Genomic DNA, 20,785 nt, shown 5'->3' with positions numbered 1-20,785 from the left:
ATACAATATACAATACTGTGCAGTGTACTAATATACAATACTATATAGTGCAAGGCATAAATGGACGAGGTGCAGTTTAGGTACAATTCACAGTAGGTGTACGAGTTGTAGTGCAAATCCTTTATCAATAAATATAAAGTGTAAGTGTGTTTGTGTGATCTAAAGTGTGGAGAGTGGGTGCTGCAGTGTGTTGTTTGTTTGAGTGAGTGTGTGGGTGTGTGTGCTGTGTGCATTTGATGGTTGTTGCATAGTGATTATTGTTCGTTTAGCGATTATTGTTCGTTTAGCAGCCTGATGGCCTGGGGATAGAAGCTCCTTCTGAGTCTTTCTGTGCTCGCCATAAGACTCCGGTATCGCTTGCCTGACGGCAGCAGTTCAAAGAGGCAGTTGTTCGGGTGGCTCGAGTCCTTAATAATTCTCTTAGCCTTCCCCTTGCACCGCTTGTTGTAAATGTTCTGGAGGGTGGGAAGCCCCCCTCTAATTGTGCGTTCGGCTGAACGTGTCACTCTTTGTAGTCTGCTACGGTCTTGTGCAGTGCTATTCCCAAACCAGGAGGTGATGTTGCCGGTCAGGATGCTCTCTATTGTACATGAGTAGAAGTTCCTAAGGATCTTCTGACTGACTTGGAACTTCCTTAGGCGCCTGAGGAAGTAGAGGCGTTGTCGTGCCTTCTTCACAACACTGTCAATGTGTGTGGTCCATGTCAAGTCCTCGGATATGTGGGCTCCGAGGTACTTGAAACTGTTCACTCTCTCAACTGGTGCCCCGTCGATGCTGAGGGGGCTGTAGTCCTTGACCCCCGACCTCCTGAAGTCCACAATCATCTCTTTTGTTTTGCTGACGTTCAGGGAGAGGCAGTTCTCCTGACACCACTGTGACAGGTTCTCTACCTCTTCCAGGTAGGCCCTTTCGTCGTTGGCAGAGATCAGGCCCACCACTACTGTGTCATCAGCAAATTTGATGATGGTGTTGTTGTTCCGCTGTGCTACGCAGTCATGTGTGTACAGGGAGTAGAGGAGGGGGCTCAGAACACAGCCCTGGGGGGCCCCTATGTTGAGCGTGATGGATGAATGTATATAATGTATATAAATGATAAACTAAAAATGATAAACTAAAAACATGTACTTTGAAAGTAAGAAGACAGCACATTTTTTTATAAATAAAAAGATGAGATGGAACGAGTATTTGCAGGTAAGTTATTCCAATCAGAAGGGGCTTTGAACAAAAAGGCTTTCTTGGCTGTTGCTTTTGAGACTGTTGAAAGTGTAGGTATGGAAAAATAGAGTTGGCTAGAATGCCTTAAATAATAATTGGAAGAATATGGAGTCAAGTATTGTTTTAGATATTGCGGATAATTAAGATGAATACATTTGAAAATAAATTGTAACCAACGAAGGCATGTGAACCCCCCCCCCAGAACAGCCATTCCCCCAAACAACCCACACATCAATCCCCACCACATCCCCATCTAAGACACACCCTCATGACCGAAGGAAAACACAAACAGCCTGCGTGCCACTCACACCGCCATGCACGGCGATGGGAATCAGTCTCAGCATCTCCCCCAGTCTCAGCGACCTCGCCACCACGAGGAAACCAGCGAACCCCACGCCCCCACCCCCAAACTCCACGGAGGAAGGACAGGTCACGCGCCCCAGGCCATGCCAAGGCAACGACCCCAAACACACAGACATAACAAATCAAATGATACATCTGACGCTGAAGAAATGACACTCCTGACATTAACATTCCACAGTAAGCTTTTTCTGACTGTACTGGTTCTCAATCATATTTTGGCACTGCACCGAGTCCCAATAAAATAATAATACATTCTTCACCTACACGAAATTGTTGCTAATTAGGTAATTATACAATTACCTAAAAGAGATCCGACAAGGGATTTGAAAGGATTTGTATATTGTATTCGATGAGCACATTCAGTTTTGGATTCAGATTTTATGAAACGCTTTCAAACCCCAACCATAGCTCAAAAGGCTCACTGGGACTGTAGGACAAATATTAATCAAATGGGCCAAAATAGCAATTATGAAAAGTTTAAAAGGCCTTCACTTTAACTCTGCAGGGCCCGAAGTTATTAAACTTGGCACAGATAAGCAGCTGCCCTTGCTCTGCACATTTGTCTCTTGGACCGTCGGAGTCAGCCATTATTGATTTATTTTAGCTATTTTTATTTATTTATTTATTTTCATAGAAATTGGATACACATGTTTTTGGACCAAGTATCGGTCAAAATCTGAAGTTTGTTTTGGATTAGTGCATGTGGACGTGGCTTGTGATTTTGACTTATAACTCAGTACAGTATATCAGTATAGAACCTGGCGCGGCGGTGTGTATATTATATACATCAAGACTTTTATTTATTCTGTCCTAGTTCTTTATGTCCTGTGACATGCCATGATATTGATTGATTGGTTGATTGATTTTACTTCAGTGTCATGCACCAGAGGTGCCCAGCCCCCACGGACATATAGGACACTGACCTACAAGACACTACATATAATCATTGCAATGGTGTAGGCTGCAACATGACAGCCACAAGAATAAACACTGTTCGATAAACTCCATTTCATACAAACAGAACATTCTGTCTTTTCCCCCCTGTGTTACAAATAAGATTTCCCAAAAAGAAAGTACCTTTCCTTAAACACAATGCAAGTCTTTCATTACCAAAATAAGTTAAGTTAACATGACACTTTACTAAAAAGTACATTTCTTATTTCATCTTATAAAGGACGGTAAAACAAAAACAATTATTTCATTTTCACAGAACAAACCTGTACCTGCATGTAACAAAGGATCGTTGACTTTTGGACAGATTTAGCATAAAATACTGTATGGTTCTAAGCTGTAATTATTCTCGACAAGACAATATATTCTCAGTTTTGGTTTATATCATATACAGACCATCTTTCTATATGTATATACAGTACATAAGGGTCCATTTATTCTACATGCCCCGAATATCACATCGTAATCTATTTAGAAAATGTCATTTTTTTTCATTAAAAAGGAAATAAATCCTTGTTGGACCAATGATGACCATCAGAGGTTTCCCAATGAAACCTCCTCCTAGTGAGTGTATGTTCAGGCACGCTCGCACGTCGCCTATCCCATATAGAGGAAGCATCTCACGTTTGCGCCTGGTATTTGGAGGTATCTCCACTAATAGCCAGAACCGGCGTGAGCTCATGAACTCCCGGAGATGATCGCTCGGCTCTGTATTGAATTGTATTACAACTTGCATTTGCACTTGACATTATGAGGTTACTTTGGCATTTACAGACTAGAAGACAAGAGATCTGACTGACACTGACAAGTACCGCGAGCGAGAGCTGTGTGCTGCGCATGTGTGTGTGTGCGTGTGTGCGTGTGTGTGTGTGTGTGTGTGTGTGTCTGTGTGTCTGTGTGTGTGTGTGTGTGTGTACTTGCACTAAGCTCGTTCCTTGCCCTTTTCCATGTTGTCCGGCAAACCGGTCCGCGGGCCTCTGCTGCCATCGGAGAGATGCTTTTTCTGTGTATAAACTGATGTATTCAGAAGTGAGAGTGGAGCCTCCAGCTGCCCAGCGCCCTAGGGACCTCCACCCCCTCAAACCCCACCCTCCTCCCCCCTACACACACACACACACACACACGCTCCCTCCCTCCCTCAGCCTCCACACAAGCCCCTGTGGACGCTTTGCCACCTCAGCCTCCACAGGCAGACTGACTGCAGCCCCACAACGATGACAAGTTGCACAAGCACACGCTGCCGGAGACACTCAGACGGTAAAAAGCAACCATTAAAAATTCATCCACTGGGCTCGCAGCTTTCTCCCTTCAAACACTCCCAGGCCCCTGGTGATCATCGCCGGGGCTCATCGCTTTAATCAGGAAAGTAAAAAGAAAAATCATTCCTTTTCTGATTAGGTCATCTGTACCCTTTTTTTTTTTTGAAATCCTCTTCGATCTTTACCATTGGCTGTTAAGTGGTGCAGGGAAAAAAACGAAATAAACATGTCTGCATTCCATATGCTGGTTAGTATACGTTTTGTGCTCAAAAGCTTTTTTTTCTCTCTCTCTTCTTTTTGCTGTTGTTATGCAGGAGATCCAATAGTTTGACCTTCTCCTCACCCCCCACCCCCACCCCATCCCCCACCGCTGAGTTCACACTTATAGGAAGCCATGTTTTCAGATGAGATTACTCTAAACACATTCTCACTTCCAAGGCGGCTAGTTGCCTCAGAACGCGGCAACAATGACATTCAGTTCAGATCCGAGAGGGTTCTTCAAATAGAATGTAGGATTACTTTTCCTTCAGACAGCCGCTGTGTTGATAGCGCAGTGAGTGAAGGGGATAGCTTATGAAAAAAAATAAGACAAAAAACGGACGATATAATATTCTAACACAAGCTGCAAGTACATATAAAAATAGGGTTTGTGGTGTGTTCTTATTTTTTTTCTGGTACAAATGCGTGGATCTGTGTCACGGCTGATCTGCCGGGTTCGCTGGCTGGCAGTCGTGCCCCGGCGCCACTCACAGTTGCCCCGGCGTGACGGGGGGTGGGGCAGGGTGGTATGATCGGGTTACGGCGGCTTGGGAAATATCCCCTCATCACTCAGAGTGGTGTGAAAACCTCCTCACAGCTCCCGCCCAGCCCCCACACCCCGCCCGCCCCCCGAGCCACTCCACACACTCCGCCTCATAAAATATTTAACCACCAGTGTTGACAAGAAATAGGTTTTAAGAAATTGAAAATCTTCCCATCATCCCTCGAGTAAATGCCTTTTCAGCTCCCTGGAAGACGACATGTATCAGCTAGTGCTCCCCTGTTTGTTGTATGTGTGGGTCCAGTACGAGATCCAGTATGTCTCATTATATAACCCTCCTCTGTGGTGTGCGTGTGGTGTGTGTGTGTGTGTGTGTGTGCGCGCGCTCGCGCGGTGCTCAACACCCGTCATTCACTCGAGAGGTAGACGAGTAGATCTCTTCCTTCGCGAGAGGAGCGAGAAAAAGATCTGTCCGCACGACGGCGTGACTGACGAGATTTAGGAGATCATCTCTCCAGAATCAGCCATCGATATTAGCTGAGGTATCGTGGCGGGCTCATTGCCGGCTAAATGAGAAAATGAGAAATGTGCTTTGGACACTGGTATAGATCAGCGTGGCGCGGTATGCTCTGAGGACCTTCTCCAGGACACCGTTTCCAGGAAACCCGTGGCCCCTGCGCCATATTGAGTTTTGTATTTTATGTTTCAACACCGGTGTGTGTTTTTACCGGGAGGCCAGGAGCCTTTAGAATGCAGACTCGCTTCCCCTTATGAAGTGAAATTTAATGTGGCAACCTCCACGGTGTTCACATTCATCAGTAGGAAGGATTTCCCCGGGGGGGCTTATTTAATCCACAAGTCAGCAGCTTGAAGTTTTTATTAGATTTTCTTTGCTGATGTATTGTTTAACTATTGTCAGCTGAAGGTTACTCACACCGTCCCCAAACAGAATCCCCCTCTTCCTCCTCGGATTATTCATCCCGTCGCCGAGCCCCGTGTGTATTTCCACCTGCCCTCCGCCAATTCCTGCCCCCACCTCTATAGATTACATCTCCTAACATTTGCACTTAACTAATATAATATGGATTTCTGCTTGAAGTTCATAGCAATAATTCACTCCATGTTAACATATAACCTAATACTCACGGGCTGCCCCCCCCCCCCCCCCAATCAATTACGACGATGGAGGTTGGTGAACTTTGCATTACCAGACCACTGTGAAAGATTACTGAACCGTAGTAATTGCACGGTAATTTCATCTGCTCTCCTATTTCCCAGTTGCAGGACGAAGGATCCGAATCAATGCTGGGGCTGCTCTCGTGTAATAGCCCATCCCCAATCTGAACCGCTCTTTTGTACTTTCCAGTAAATTAAGACCAGGTTTTAATCAGCCTCCTCTTGTTGATGCTCCAAGGCCACTGTTGAAATACGACACGTCATATTATATTCCTAAGAGATCTCCACAGGTTCATGAGTGCACGGGGAGACTGGTAAATTGGATGAATCCGATCATTCCTATTTGTTAAAAGCCAGATGTATTTTTCGCCGAACAATAAGTCACAGTTGTCGGAGGCTCGGGAGCTACAAGCAGGGCTTTTGTTTGAAAAGAGCGCTCCAGTTTATTATTCTTTTTTATAATAATATCCTCTTTGTGAGAGATGCACCAGCTAAGTCTTAAAGTTTTCCAGCACCGGCCGTGATCAATGGAGATTTGTGGGTTTGGTATTAATCTGATGGTTTGACTCGGTTCTCTTCTCTCTGTCCTTTCCTCGCCGCTCCTCTTATCAGCATTGATCTCAGAAATCATGCTTTTGTGTTCCCCCCCCCCTTTTAGCAGTACCCACTGCTATTTTCCTCCACCCTATCAGATAATAATCTCTATAAAAAGAAAAAGGTTTTCGCTCTCAGGTTAAGCTATGAGATACAGTAGCTCACTTTTTCTCTCTTTTTACACAGCAGCCCATTTGTAATCGGTTTTCAAAGACTCTCGCCGTGAGGGATAGTTTCTCTCTTATAAAGTGAGGATCGATATGAGCATGCTTTTTTTTCGGGGTATTCTTTTAGTATTTTTTAGTTTTTGAACCCAAACCTGATGGTGATCTGATGGTGTGTTTTCTCCACAGGTGCGTCTGGAGTGGCCCACAGACCTGGCAGTGAGCCCCATGGACAACTCCCTGTATGTGCTGGACAACAACGTGGTCCTCCAGATCTCGGCAAACCACCAGGTCCGTATCGTCGCCGGCAGGCCCATGCACTGCCAGGTGCCCGGCATCGACCACTTCCTGCTGAGCAAGGTGGCCGTCCACGCCACCTTGGAGTCGGCCAACGCCCTGGCCGTGTCCCACAACGGCGTCCTGTACATCGCCGAGTCGGACGAGAAGAAGATCAACCGTGTGCGACAGGTGTCCACCAACGGGGAGATCTCCCTGGCGGCGGGCGCGCCCAGCGGCTGCGACTGCAAGAACGACGCCAACTGCGACTGCTACTCCGGAGACGAGGGCTACGCCAAGGACGCCAAGCTGAACGCGCCCTCCTCCCTGGCCGTGTCCCCGGACGGGGAGCTCTTCATCGCCGACCTGGGCAACATCCGCATCCGCTACGTGCGCAGGAACAAGCCTTACCTGAACCCTCTCAGCATGTACGAGGTGTCCTCCCCGATCAACGACGAACTCTACCTGTTCGACTCCAACGGCAGCCACATCTACACGCAGAGTCTGACGACAGGAGACCACCTTTATAATCTGACCTACACGGGGGAGGGTGACCTGAGCAGCATCACCGATAAGAACAAGAATATGATGACTATAAGACGGGATAGTACCGGAATGCCTCTGTGGCTGATGGTTCCCGACGGACAAACGTTCTGGTTCACCATCGGCACCAATAATGCCCTCAAAACCGTCGCCGCCCAGGGTCAGGAACTCGCTGTGATGACCTACCATGGAAGTTCAGGGCTGCTAGCGACAAAGACCAATGACAACGGATGGACGACATTCTATGAGTAAGTACTGTTTAACAAAACTCACTTCTTTAAACAAAGAAAAAGAAAATCCCTCAGTCGAGACCTGCAGTATTGAGTCCGGATCCCATTCGAGCCGATTATTGATTTCCCCCCGGCGTTGGATTGTAACTGAATACATCTCTTAGATCTCTTTGAATCCAATATCCAGTTTACAGAAATAAATATCATTCCTGGGAAAACTTGCACCGGAAAAAGTCCAAATCGCTTTGGTGGGCGAATGTCACAGACATTAGAAGAGTTATAGAGTCGTTTGACATCTGAGTTTAGTATTTCGGCACATGAGCCACCTCCTTGTAGGCCTGTGTCAGTCACAATGCAAGACCTGTGGAAAGTATGGGTGTAATCCTATTTGCTGTTATCATACCAAATAGGATTACTGGCTGAGGTTACTCATAATGTACCCTTACTTGCGCTGACAGACTGCACAGTATGTAGTTATTTCATGCATGCAAGACGTATATCTATTGGCAAGTACATTCTGCCCTTAGGGCTACCGGGAGGCCTTGCACAAAATAAGCATAATTAAATAGCCAGAGGTAGGAATTGATTGAGGCAAAACCACACAACGCGAGCGCACAATGGAAAACCCCTGCGCAGTCTGCAGTGTGTTCGAGCGGAGGACTTCTAGTTTCTGCAACTTCTGTGGCGCAATCTGTCCATGTTGTTAATGTGCGGCACCCAGGGACACGGCGCTAACTGGGTGTCTTTCCAGCATGTGCGATTAGTCAGATTGGCTGGTCAGACAGCTGTTACACCTCACTGGAAGAGTGTAATACCCTGACATGACATGTAATCAGAGGCTCTGTTTAATCTGAGCAGATGTTTATCACCTAGGTTTGATTTGGCTGTCATCAGAGATGGTGGGGGGGGGGGGGGGGCTACAGTGGTGGGGGGGGAAGACACTGCTAAATGCAGCCATTCGTTCGCCCGTCTGAAGGTAGAATGATATACCCACGGCTCTGACAAACACCCAAACCCGGCAGCTGAAATCCTCTTGAATGATTTCCCTTTGAATCTCTCTCTCAAATAGCCGGCTGGTATTATCACGTCGGAGCACGACTCTCTGCTCTTAGGGAAGGCAAAGGACAGTGGCGGTGGAACGGTAGCGACGCCAAGAGCTTTCCCTCAGATGAAATGTGCCACACGAAAGCAGCATGGCGTCGCTGTTTGATTATGTTCCAACTTGTCTTGAATTGGGCCGTTAGCGGTGCCGTGGAATATCTCAAACACGGGTTGCTTCATTGAAGGTTGAAGCACGATTTCATTTCTACCTTTTTCAATTCCTTAAATGTCTGTCCGTGCCTCCACATCAAAAAAGAAAAATGGAGGGGGTGGGGGGTTGTTTACTAGAAGAAGAAAGCAATAATTAAGTTGAGAAATGGTTTCATTTTCTTTATTTCTCCGCAATTAGGGAATTAGATTACGACTTCATATATACCTGCGAGCCACGTCGCACCGTCCATGTTTCATTTAGGCCCAATAGAGACTCTTTTGTTTTCCTTGCGTAATTAGCTCTGAAGGTCACTCCACCTGAGGGTCAGAGTCTTCATTTCCCTCCAAAAGGCACCTTAATTTGTCTTCTACTAGGGGCAACAGTGGCTCGGGAGGTAGAGCAGTCGTCTGGTAATCCAGAGGTTCCCGGTTAGATTCCCACTCCTCCTGGGCAGCATGTCGAAGTCTCCTTGAGCAAGACACTTAAGTAACCCCTAATTGCTCCAGATGAGCAGGTTGACGCCTTGCATGGTTGTCTCTGCCGTCGGTGTGTGAATGTGTGAAATGTGAGGAACAACTTGTAAAGCGTGTTGGATAAAAGCGCCATATACAGTAAATGCAGCCATTCTACTAAAACTGTTTAATTATTATTATCATCATCGTATTCACCCCCCCCCCCCCCCCCCCCCCCCAAATTAATTAGCGTCTGCTGGGGTCTTTTTAGCCTATAGACTGTAATTTAATATTTGTAATAAAGAAACAAAGGGTCTGCGTGGAGAACAGAAGGCATGTGCTCCGCGGTCGCCGCTCTGACCTCCTGGCGAAACCGCTCTGCTCTGACATCTACTGCAACGTGCAGATGCTCCGCTGACCTTCTAATGTTTTTCACTGTAATTATAAGCGCCTCGGCTTAAGGGTTACCCTGAATCCATTAATTCATGTGATTCCCATGAAAAGCAGCCTAATCGTCGGCTTTAATGCTCCCCTGCTCTCGGTAAACGAGGCTTGTTTAGCCGTCGGGGGGTTAAAGAGGAAGCCGCTCTCGCGGAAGTCAAACGGAGGCGTCTTTGATGTGACAACAGGCTGTAGCCGCGCGTCCTGTGAAACGATTGTTGACGGGGGAGGGTGGGGGGGATTTATTCACAACCGGCACCCATATGTTTCCTTCTCCGCCCCTATGTGGAGTTATAGGGTGCAGTGGAGAATGAGAGTGTGGACGTGGAGCAGAGCGGAGCAGGGACAGAGGGGGGTGAGACATGGGGGGGGGGGGGGGGGGGTGAGATGCCGGAGGGGCATGCTGATCAGGCAGGGACGGCCTATGGTTGTCCCACAGCGTGAAAGGTCATGAAGCCTGGCACATGACGTGGAGGTGATGCGATCCAAATGGACTTGTGTCCATCCGGGGGGAAAGAATAAGCCCTCCCCAGTCCAGTCTAGGCGCACCCCACCAGCCCCGCCTCCCCCACCCCCCACCCTGTGCCCACCCTCTGGTCCAGAAGAAAGCAAGCTAATAGGGAGCCTAGTTTGGAGCAGGGAAGAGCCATTAGAGCTCGGTGGTTGGAGCCCGAGGAAGAGGCCCCGGCTCGAGGCCCCTAATTGAGATGGAGAGAGTTTGGGTCACTGATCAACCTGGGACATGTGGCATCGCTCCGGAATGAGACTTTCCTGTCCGGAGGACTGGCTCTTTTGTTAAGAGGTGGAGGCAGGCAGGACACACTGTCCTCTTTTTCTTCTTCTGTTTTGTCCTGGTAGTTAGTTACAAGTGGCACGGTACACGTGACGTGGAACTTCTCCTCAAATTGGAGGATGAGAAATCATTTCCGGGAGGATGGAGGGTGGGGGCGCACGGAGGGAGGTGGGGTGTGGGTGCACATGCTTAGAATAGAAGATGAACGTCGGGAAATGAACCGCTTCAGCGCTGATGTGTTATGATAGAGGAATATCAAAAGAAATCAAGCACAGATAAAGATTAATCTCGCTGTGAGGCATTTCCCGAAGTGGAGGATTTATGCTGAAACACAGCTCCGAGTCCCAGCTACCCCCCCTTTACTACAATTCAGATCAGATAGCATTTATCTCAGGCAGATGATGTCTCCCGCATCTTGGATATTGGAGCTGGCAGCGCGGAGGAAGTGTCCGTAAAGGAAACCAGCGGCCGCCGTCTCATTTATTAGGTGCGTTATTGTGGCGGGCGGCGACACGTCTGTATTTGCGGCACAGATAGAAGGCCTGGGTCTAAGTAATGTACCATTAACTCACTCACAGGACTGACGGGTGGGGAGATCTGAAATTGTTCCGCGGGGCGGCGTGCTCTCGCGGTGAAATCGATGACACAATCCGGCCTCTCGTGATCCCGCTCGTGACGAGCTGACTGATGCGTAGGCCAGGAGAGGATCCCGCTCGTGGCGAGCTGACTGTCGCTGTTCACACCGGCCGCGGGCGGACAGGAAGCGAATTATTTCACTTCGGTTGGAATTTGAGGCGTGCGCCAGGCGCATTTTCACAGAAATACACTCAATATCTGCATTATTACCACACATATAGATGTTGTTCAACGTGTCTGTGTCTTTCACAATACAAATAAACCATACTATACTTTTTCAGGAGTACAGTCACACTGATTTCATCATTCTAAAATTCATTCTAACATTGATCTAATTAATGAGATAATAACGGGTTATACATGCAAAATGGACAATTACAGAATAGAACACTGGAACTGGAAATCTTAAAAGAAAATCTCCAAACGGGGACTGATTTCGCATATAGACTAGGCATTTACAGCTGTTCCAAAGTAAATGTCCCTTCGTCCGCGCGCTTCCGCCTGCTCTGAAGTCGTACTCGGTGTGGACGGCCACGCGAGCTGTTCACGCACAAAACCCGCACGTGCCTCTGGTCTGTCCTGCGTAGGCCAGGAGAGGATCCCGCGTGTGACGAGCTGACTGATGCGTATGGGCCAGGAGAGGCGCCGCGTCTCGTCTCTCAAATGACTCTCATCTCGGCGGGGGCCGCATTATATATCCTGGATAATGAGATTAGGTGATAACGCTAATCTCTTAAGCTAATAAGCAGTTTTATGAAACTGAAAGATAGAGGAATAAAAAAAAAAGGCCTTCTCACCTTGTGCAAAAACGGTTCCTCCTTGTTAGTCGTTTCATTGATTCGCTTGTGTACTGCAGGTATATACTGTATCACTAAGACACAATGGATGTACACCTGATCCTACCACCTTGCAGTGTAATTATATCCCTAGAAGACGGTGTCTGGGATTTATTATGGATTCACCCCCGGCCGCCACCACAAACGTTATCGTTTCCCCGCGATAACTTGGATTGCTGTGGTTGAAATCTTTTCAAATTCGCAGTGCACGTTTGTGACCATTACAGGATGAACCCCTTTGATCTTGGTGACTGTCGCGTTCTTTTAATTGACCTTGAAAGATGAGGAGAGGGTGTTAGCAATCAAATATTTATTACAGAGTGAATATTCAATATTACAGAGTATTTACACAAACAGCTGAGAGTGGACACAGGTTCTACTTAGCTTTTTGGCACAGCAGGAGTGTGTCCAGCTCCTTCCATCTCATTGACATTTATACCTTTCTGGTTGGTGTTCTTAAGAGAATGAGGTGGCTCTCTTCCAAATTAGCAGCGTGGTTCAGGGCTTAACAAATGACAAGGTAAACAGTTGAAATAGCAAGGATCTAGAATTACAGTATGTCTCTTGGTGGTTTCTGAAGGACAGGCAGGGGTCATGGTGACACATAGGCCTTTGCTTGTTTTAATACAATATAATAACTAGGGATGCTCGATATTGGCTTTTTTACCGATACCGATATACCGATATTGTCCAACTCTTAATTTCCGATACCGATATCAACCTATACCGATATATGCAGGGTTTCCCCCCCCCCAAAAATGGAATAATTTCAGGTAATTAACATTACATATCTCTTGTTGTGGAATTAACACAACATTATGCATACTTTTGACAATAAATAAAATCTGAATTTGTTCTTACTTGCTTGCCTGGGTAAATAAAGGTTATAGAAATGTACAAAAAAAAAAAAAAAAAAAAAATCCGATATCACATTTTAATGCCGATATCGGCCGATAATATCGGTAGGCCGATAATATCGGACATCCCTAATAATAACACATTTTAATGGTACACACATTTGTAGATATTTGTCTATACATTCTTACAATTGATAAATGGATTGACTCATAGATATTATACATATTGTAGATCCTGACAAAGCTCTGGTCAGCCAGAATCGTCACCTCATCAGTCCTTGGCCTGTGGGCCTGTGGCTTTAGCAACAGCTGCACTGACCGTCCGGTCACAAATAGATCTTGACCACCTCAGTGGCTACAGACAAGCTGAGATGTACAGGCTGAGATTTACATGGAGACATGATAATAAAAGGCATGGATAAATGCATCTAGGGACATAAATAAATTGATTTTAGCCCACATGACCCCATGCCCTTTCCTCTAGCGCCACCATCAGGTCAAACTTAACATTTTAGAATTAGTGTATCTTGAATACCTTTCGTTCATATCTTTTCTAATTTGCTGTGCAGCATTCATAACCCCTAGAGAAAGAAGCCTATTAATTCTGGTGACCCCATGACCTTTCCTCTAGCACCACCATCAGGCCAAACTTTCAATCTTCAAATTAGATATCCTGGTCCGTTAGTCATACGGTCATGAAGCTGGTATCCTGGAAGATGTCTACTCATGCAGAAAAACATGCACAACAACAACACCAACTCCATAAGGACCTATGAAGGGAGGAATATACCCGCTGTTGGTAATGTCTAGTTTCACAAAAATAATGATGGTGTCTCCTTGAGGTATGGCTCCTGCTGCATTTGTAATGAACATGGAAATCCAACTGCATCGAGCTGTGAAAGTGATCATTTAAAAGTATGCTCAATTAATCCCAATTAACATGTGTTTATTTATTTAATCAATGCATTTCTAAACATAATGCTGAGAGCTAATACTGTACTTTGCTGTGGGGTTTTAATTGCATGCCCAATTATTGCTGATTTAATCAATCCCATTAAATTGTGTTATACTAAAATTATTAATCAAACCCATGTCAAAATGTAAGATTTTATGACGTGTCTAATCTCTGCTTGAAGGATCAAAATGGAAATGCTGTTTCATCCCGTCGTTTACACCATAACTTTCTCCTGATAGTCGGAAGCAGTCTGTTCCACTCCCTGTACGCGGTCTTCAGTGCCACACTCCTACGCAGAGAGCTGCCTCTACGCCTGTACGTCATACAGCCTGTGGAAAACTAAATTAGTTTGAAAGAAAACGCTAATAACTTTGAATAACATGAATACATAGTATCGCAAATAACCTAATATTAAGCTTGTATGAACAGCATTGTTTCTATGGACACAGTGAATAGACTGCTTACGGTATTTAACTTTTTTCAACACATTTTATTATTTGTAAAGTAGGCAAAATAAAGATAGGGGAACAATTTATATAACTTATAAGATTACTTAGGGAAAATCTATAATTTTTTTCTTTTTGCATTTAAGTAACAGTTTACTTCATCTTTGGGAAGAGATGTTGATGATGCGGTGAAATCGTCCAGCTCTCTAAAAATGCACCGTTGTTGACGAGATGTCTGTGATGTGTTACTTTGCTGCTCACAGGTACGACAGTTACGGCCGCCTGACGAACGTCACCTACCCCACCGGCCACGTGAGCAGCTACCGCACCGACACGGACAGCTCCGTCCGCATCCAGACCGAAGGCTCCAGCAAGGAAGACATCACGGTCACCACCAACCTCTCTGCTTCCGGAACCTTCTACACGCTCTTGCAGGGTGGGGTATCTCATGTCTTTTTACATAGACGGTGCCGCAACTCGACAGCAAAGAAAGACAAAACAAGAAACTTTCCGGAATGGACTTTGCATTTGATTTCCTGTCAGTCGTTTGCTATTAGCAAACAGGAAATCAACCGCAGTCCGAGCCGCTCCATGGCAACGCACCTCGCCCTGTTAGGAAGCGGCGATAATGAACACACCTGATTGTAGTCGACCTCCTCCAACTAACGAATATGAAAAACAACGCAATCGATTTTGTGTCTTAAAACCTCATCTGTAAAACACGCTTTTATTGGCCCAGAGGAGCTCCCGGAAATCCAATCAAAGAGAGGTGAGGCACAGGGCGGGCCGAGGTCGTTGATTTGAGGCGCGGGGGGCGCTTGTGATTTGTCTTGCATACTTTGGCATCCTGATATCCTGTTTTGTGCCTGACCAACTGCCGTATTGATTACCCGTTGATAGCTTTGAACCCTCGAAGGCCCCGGTTCAATTTCTAAAAGACAGTAAAGATTTTCTTCCGCCAACCCCCCACACACACACACACACACACACATATAACATTTGACTTGAAAGTGCACCCCTCCCCCAGCCACTACTCCCAACCACCACCACACCCCTCTCCCACCATTGATTCCATGGCTCCCGGAGAAGCGGAGTCTTGAAAGGGAAGCGGACACGTCCTGGCGGCTCTCTGCTGCTGCTGCTCGCGATACAGAGCGGTCCGGTCACCTCGGTGCTGTGACCTTGTGCGGGACATCTGCCGGAGAGCGGCGCGTGGCGCCAGGGACTCTGCCCGCTAATTAATTCACCATTGTCCGCTTTGTAGACAGACAGTTGGGGTGATCACATATACATAGCGTGACTCTGACTTAGTTTCATCCCTGCTTGTGTTGTGTGTGTGTCGTGTTAGTCCTCTCCGGACCGCCTCCCAGTCGTGTTCCTCGCCTCTCTGCAGTGCTCATCAAGAGATGATGGGCTATGTCACATATATCTGACTATATTCAATATCGCTGCTGTCGGGACAAAACCTCATAACTCCAAAAACCCAACTTTTCAGCAGATGAAAAAAACGAACACAGATTTGAGGGTGAATAGAGTTAGGAGGTTTAGACAGATGATGGGTTGAATGCTTTCCCATTGTTTAAACTTTGTAAAACCCACACACACATATGGAGGATGATCTACGGAGTTGATTTATATAATAAAAAAAAAATTCAAAAAATGGAGTTATGAGGTTTTGTCCCGACAGCAGCGATATCCAAATTGTCAAGGTTATCCATAATATCCAATGATGAAAGGTAGGAAACATCTTTCAACAGTTTATTCAAAAGTGAATCAAGCTATAGTTACAGACAGGAGTACAATACGTCGCAAGGTGGTTCATTGCAACGGGCAGACATCCTACATTCTGCAAGGAACAGGACGACACAAGCTTTCCTATTATGTCGTCACTAAGCCAATGAAAATGCTTCTTCAGAAAATGGAATCAGAATACAGGGCTGACACAAGTCTATACATGGTTATAGTTAAGACCAGGGTAGGATTACGGCTGAGTCCAACACTCAGTTTAGACAGAGACTCTGAGGTGCTGTTCTATAGGTCCACGGGAATGTATGACATGCCCTGCATGAACACACATAGTATTTGCCAGCTTTAATACAGTAAATAACATTTGATTGTACACACTTGGTAGTTTACAATAGATACAATTATAGACAGGTGTATAGATAGATAGATGGATATGGTAGATGTATAGATACTTTTATGGATATTCTTTCATTAACAAAAGACCTGCCAGGGTCTGACGGCTAACACGATGAGTGAATAAAAAAACTAAAAAGGGGGATATTTTTGTGTTACATTAACCCCTCGCTCCCCGCCTCGGCCGAGCCCCGTTAAGTCAGCCGTGTCGCTCCGCTGTTTTGTCCCGCTCTGATTGGATGGTGGCACCGTCACCGCAGCTCCCTTACGACCGTCAGCACGTGTCACATTTCTCCACCTGAATGCTCTGCACGCATTAGTGGGAACTCTCCATTCAGCAGTATTTTTTTTTTCTCCCCCACTTGCCTCTGGGGAGCGGGGGGAGCACGGCCGCTCTCTGGCAGGTCCTGACCCGCAGGTTTCCGGGGCGGCCGGCCTCTTAAGGGTCTGGGAGATGGAACGAGAGAGAGAGAGGCGGGGGGCCTCCTGCTTCACCACCTGAACACATCCTCAAGAGAGAGCAAGCAGGAAGTCCCCATTTTGTTTTTGTATTTTTAGTAGTCAGGTCACGTGAATCTAGTGTTGTGTTCTTAGTAGTCGACTCCACCCCTTTTGCTTAAAAAAAATATATCCTATTTACTTGAGAGAACAGCATGACGGTGATGAAGTTACACCATTGGGCCGCTGGATCAGGTGACCAACAATGTCCCTGAGGTCACACGATTGGTCGGCCGACCAACAACGGTCACTAGTAAACATGGAAGTGGGGGTTTTCCCTATTCGCCGTTGCTCTTTCCAAATGAACCGGCGCAGCGTAACAGTCCTGCATTGAGCAAAGTAGGAGAGAAAACACCTCTCCATGTGCCAAGAGACACGAGGGAGAGTCTTAATCATCTTAGAAAAACAAGAGACATCGTTAGCAGATCATTATAATAGATGTAGCTTAGCCATGTCATGTGGTATAATGCTACTTCAGTAGACTTTAACAACAAATATTACTGCGACCATTACAGAAAATTGCAGATGAACATTTAATATCCAGGAATTCAAATTGTAGACTAGTTTGACCTAGTCTTGTTCTCTCCTTTCTTCTTCCTCAAAACGAAGAAATGGAAACACAGACCTCATGCCCATTTACACCTGAGACGTTGCTGCAGAATCTATCTTGAGATTGTTTTCCTTCCACTGAATCAAAATCAACTAATTAACGGGCTTGTTTGACAGGCCATTCATTTTGGAACGGCTTTTAATGAGAATAATATTCGTCCCTGGCAGTATTCTGACAGGAGGCGAGAAGGAGATGTGCTCCGATGAAAGGTTGTGGAAGAAGTACACAGTCCCTTTACTTAAGTAAAATTAGAAATACCCAGATAAAAGAGTACTCTGGTAAAAGTAAAAATCTATATTCTACTAAAAGTAGAGAGGTATTTGGTATTGGTTGTACTTAACTATCCAAAGTGAAAGTATATATTCTACGTGTTTGTGTATGCCAGTGCTTGGGAGCGAACCGTTGACCTCTAAAGGTAAGGTTAAGTAGCATGTGGTCCAGTTATGCTGCCTCTGATTACCATGCCATGTTTTCTATGCAAAATAACAATGATTAATGTCGTGGAGTAAATTAAATGTAGTGGAGTACAAGTATAGATAGAATAGAAATCCTTTGTTTTTCCCGAGGGAAATTCGGGCACTACAGATCGCTCACATTAAACATTTAGGTAGTCATAAGACTAAAATAAGAATAAGAATATAATAATATAAAAATAAATATGAATAAAATAAGAATAATCCCGGTCTGGGATATACATTCTGGTATGTATATACATTCTAGAATCTTAAATATAAACTATACAGCCAAGAATATACAGAAATATACAGTAATAAGTGTAAACATTTGTAAAGTGTCCAGGAAGATTGTGAGAAGTGTAAAAATGTTAAAGTGTCCAGGAAGATTATGCCAGACTGTACTGTCCCCCTGTGCTCAGTGATGCAGTGAGGCACAGTGATGCATTATAGAGTCTGATGGCTGTCGGAATGAAGGACTTCCTGTGCCGTTCAGTGTTACATCTAGGGAGTCTTAGTCTAACACTGAACGTGCTCCTTCTATCAGCCAAGTTCATGCGTAGTGTGTGGGAGGGATTGTCCATGATGGCGTGGAGCTTAGCAAGGCTCCTCCTCTCCGCCACCACCACTAGAGAGTCCAGCTCCACCCCAACCACGTTACTGGCCTTCCTGACCAGCTTTTCCAGCCTGTTTGCGTCCCCCGCTCTCAGTCCGCTGCCCCAGCAGGTCACAGCGTACAAGAAGGCGCCCGCCACCACCGACTCGTAGAACATCCTCAACATCCTTGTACAGATGTTGAAGGATCTCAGCCTTCTGAGGAAGTAGAGTTGGCTCTGGCCCTTCATGTAGAGTGACCTGCCTCGAAGATTCTTGAGTGAAAATACTTTCCACCTCTGCTGATATGAATATTTATATAAGGGACGTTTACGTCAAACTATTAGTCACCACTCTGGACCTGGAACACATGCCGCAGGCACCTGGGGACAGTGACAGACAGGCTTTGAACACACGCCCACGCGTGTGCGTCCGTCTCGACCAGTGTGCTCTGCAACCTCAGTTTGAGCTCCAGCTGCTTTGATGGCTTTCATTTCCCCCATGTCCTCCGAGCAACTAGAGCAGCTGTAAGCCTGACTTTACTGCCGCTGTGAAACCTCTCTCCCTATCGATCTTTGTTGCGATACACCCAACGCTATCTCACTGTTTCAGTTAAATACCACTGCTGCTCAGTGCTCCCTGCCTTTTGCTGAGCAGCCATTTTAGACCCCCCCCCCCACACACACACACACACACACAACCATTTCTTGTAATCATCTCCCTCCTAAATCCCTCTGTGTCTTAGATCAAGTTCGGAACAGCTACTACATCGGCTTGGATGGCTCTGTGCGCCTGGTGCTGGCCAACGGCATGGAGGTGTCTCTGCACACGGAGCCTCACCTACTGGCCGGCACCGTCAACCCCACGGTCAGCAAGAGGAACGTCACCCTGGCCATCGACAACGGCCTCAACCTGGTGGAATGGAGGCAGCGGAAGGAGATCGCCCGAGGCCAGGTCACGGTCTACGGACGCAGGCTCAGGGTGAGGACGGCGTTTACCTTCCTGTTCACCTCATACGCCCCCCGCCCACCTTCTGCCCTTGTCTCCTTATTTCCTGTAGCCGAACTCGGTGATAAAGATGCTAGCTGGTGTGGATATTCCCAAACCGAATACACAACTCATCTAGAAGCGCAAAACTGTTTCGCTAGCTCATTATACTTATAACAAAGACATATGTAAAGAAAAAGAAACAGTAGAAAGTAGATATTCGACGTGTTTGTGTATGCCAGTGCTTGGGAGCGTTCAAACCGATGTTAAAGTAGCATGTGGTCCAGTTAAGATGCCATGTTTTCTTTGCATGCTAAAACGTTTTCTTCAAAGTAACTGTTGGGTTCAGATAAATGTAGTGGAGTAAAAGTGCAAAGTTCCCTAAAAGGAAAATACTCAAGTACTCAAGTCTCTAATTTTTTCTTAGATAAAGATGCTAGCTGGTGTGGATATTCCCAAACCGAATACACAACTCATCTAGAAGCGCAAAACTGTTTCGCTAGCTCATTATCCTTATAAGAAAGACATAATAAGGCGTAAAGAAATACAAACGCTTGGTGCTTGGCATTTTTTCATTTGAAAGTGAGCGACTTTTGAAGGCTAATATATCACATTCTAGATGCAGTGTCACAAGCTCATACAGTAGGTAGTTGAAAGACAAAACGGGCTGTATTTGAGTGGTGTGTGTAGAGTATCATTAGGTGTACTCTGGTGTTGACACAGCAGTCCTCTCCATCGGAGATGTGATTTTGACATATTCCAGCAAGGTCATGTCACAGAGGTGAATCCATAAGGGGTGCTTAATGTTCATTTGACCTGCACCCGGCTAGCTCATTAAAAACCCCAATATGACCATATAAATGTTAGGTATATCAAGTCAAGTCAAGAGTTTTATTTGTCACAGCATACAAGTATACAATGAAATGCGGGTGGTCTTGCCCGCAAATATGTGCAATACAGTAGTAACGACATATAATAGAATCCAATAAAACAACATTGTGCAATAAACAGGTAACATAGTAGGGCATATCGTTATTTGTACATAAGTTATTTACAGAGCATGGAGGACATGCTAGGTCCTTTGGTAGTGCAATACACTGTTACTGTTACTATTCTATTTTTAAAGTGACCTTTCCTTAGTGGCCATAAGTGTGGGCGTGTGCAGCATGAGTGTGTGCTTGCTCATGTTAAAGTGGCTGCTAGTGTGCGAGCGTGTACAGCTTGCGTGTCGTGTGTGTGCTCATGTGTGCTTGTGTGTGGAGAGTTCAGTGTTCAAGGCTCTGATGGCCTGGGGGAAGAAGCTGAG

General features: G+C 45.9%; 1 protein-coding gene across 1 annotated transcript in view; it reads left to right on the top strand.

Annotated features, from left to right (window-relative positions):
- tenm4 (teneurin transmembrane protein 4) overlaps positions 1-20,785 on the top strand; it is a 345,863-nt gene that overhangs the window by 296,709 nt on the left and 28,369 nt on the right. Inside the window, exons 25-27 of the mRNA XM_084310380.1 lie at positions 6,672-7,549; positions 14,463-14,635; positions 19,238-19,473. Coding sequence (XP_084166506.1) covers positions 6,672-7,549; positions 14,463-14,635; positions 19,238-19,473 — 1,287 coding nt within the window. The remainder of the gene's footprint in view (positions 1-6,671; positions 7,550-14,462; positions 14,636-19,237; positions 19,474-20,785) is intronic.

The sequence above is a fragment of the Notolepis coatsorum genome, assembly GCF_963971535.1.
Source record: "Notolepis coatsorum genome assembly, chromosome: 1".
NCBI lineage: Eukaryota > Metazoa > Chordata > Actinopteri > Aulopiformes > Paralepididae > Notolepis > Notolepis coatsorum.
This window is presented reverse-complemented; position numbering and strand designations above follow the sequence as displayed.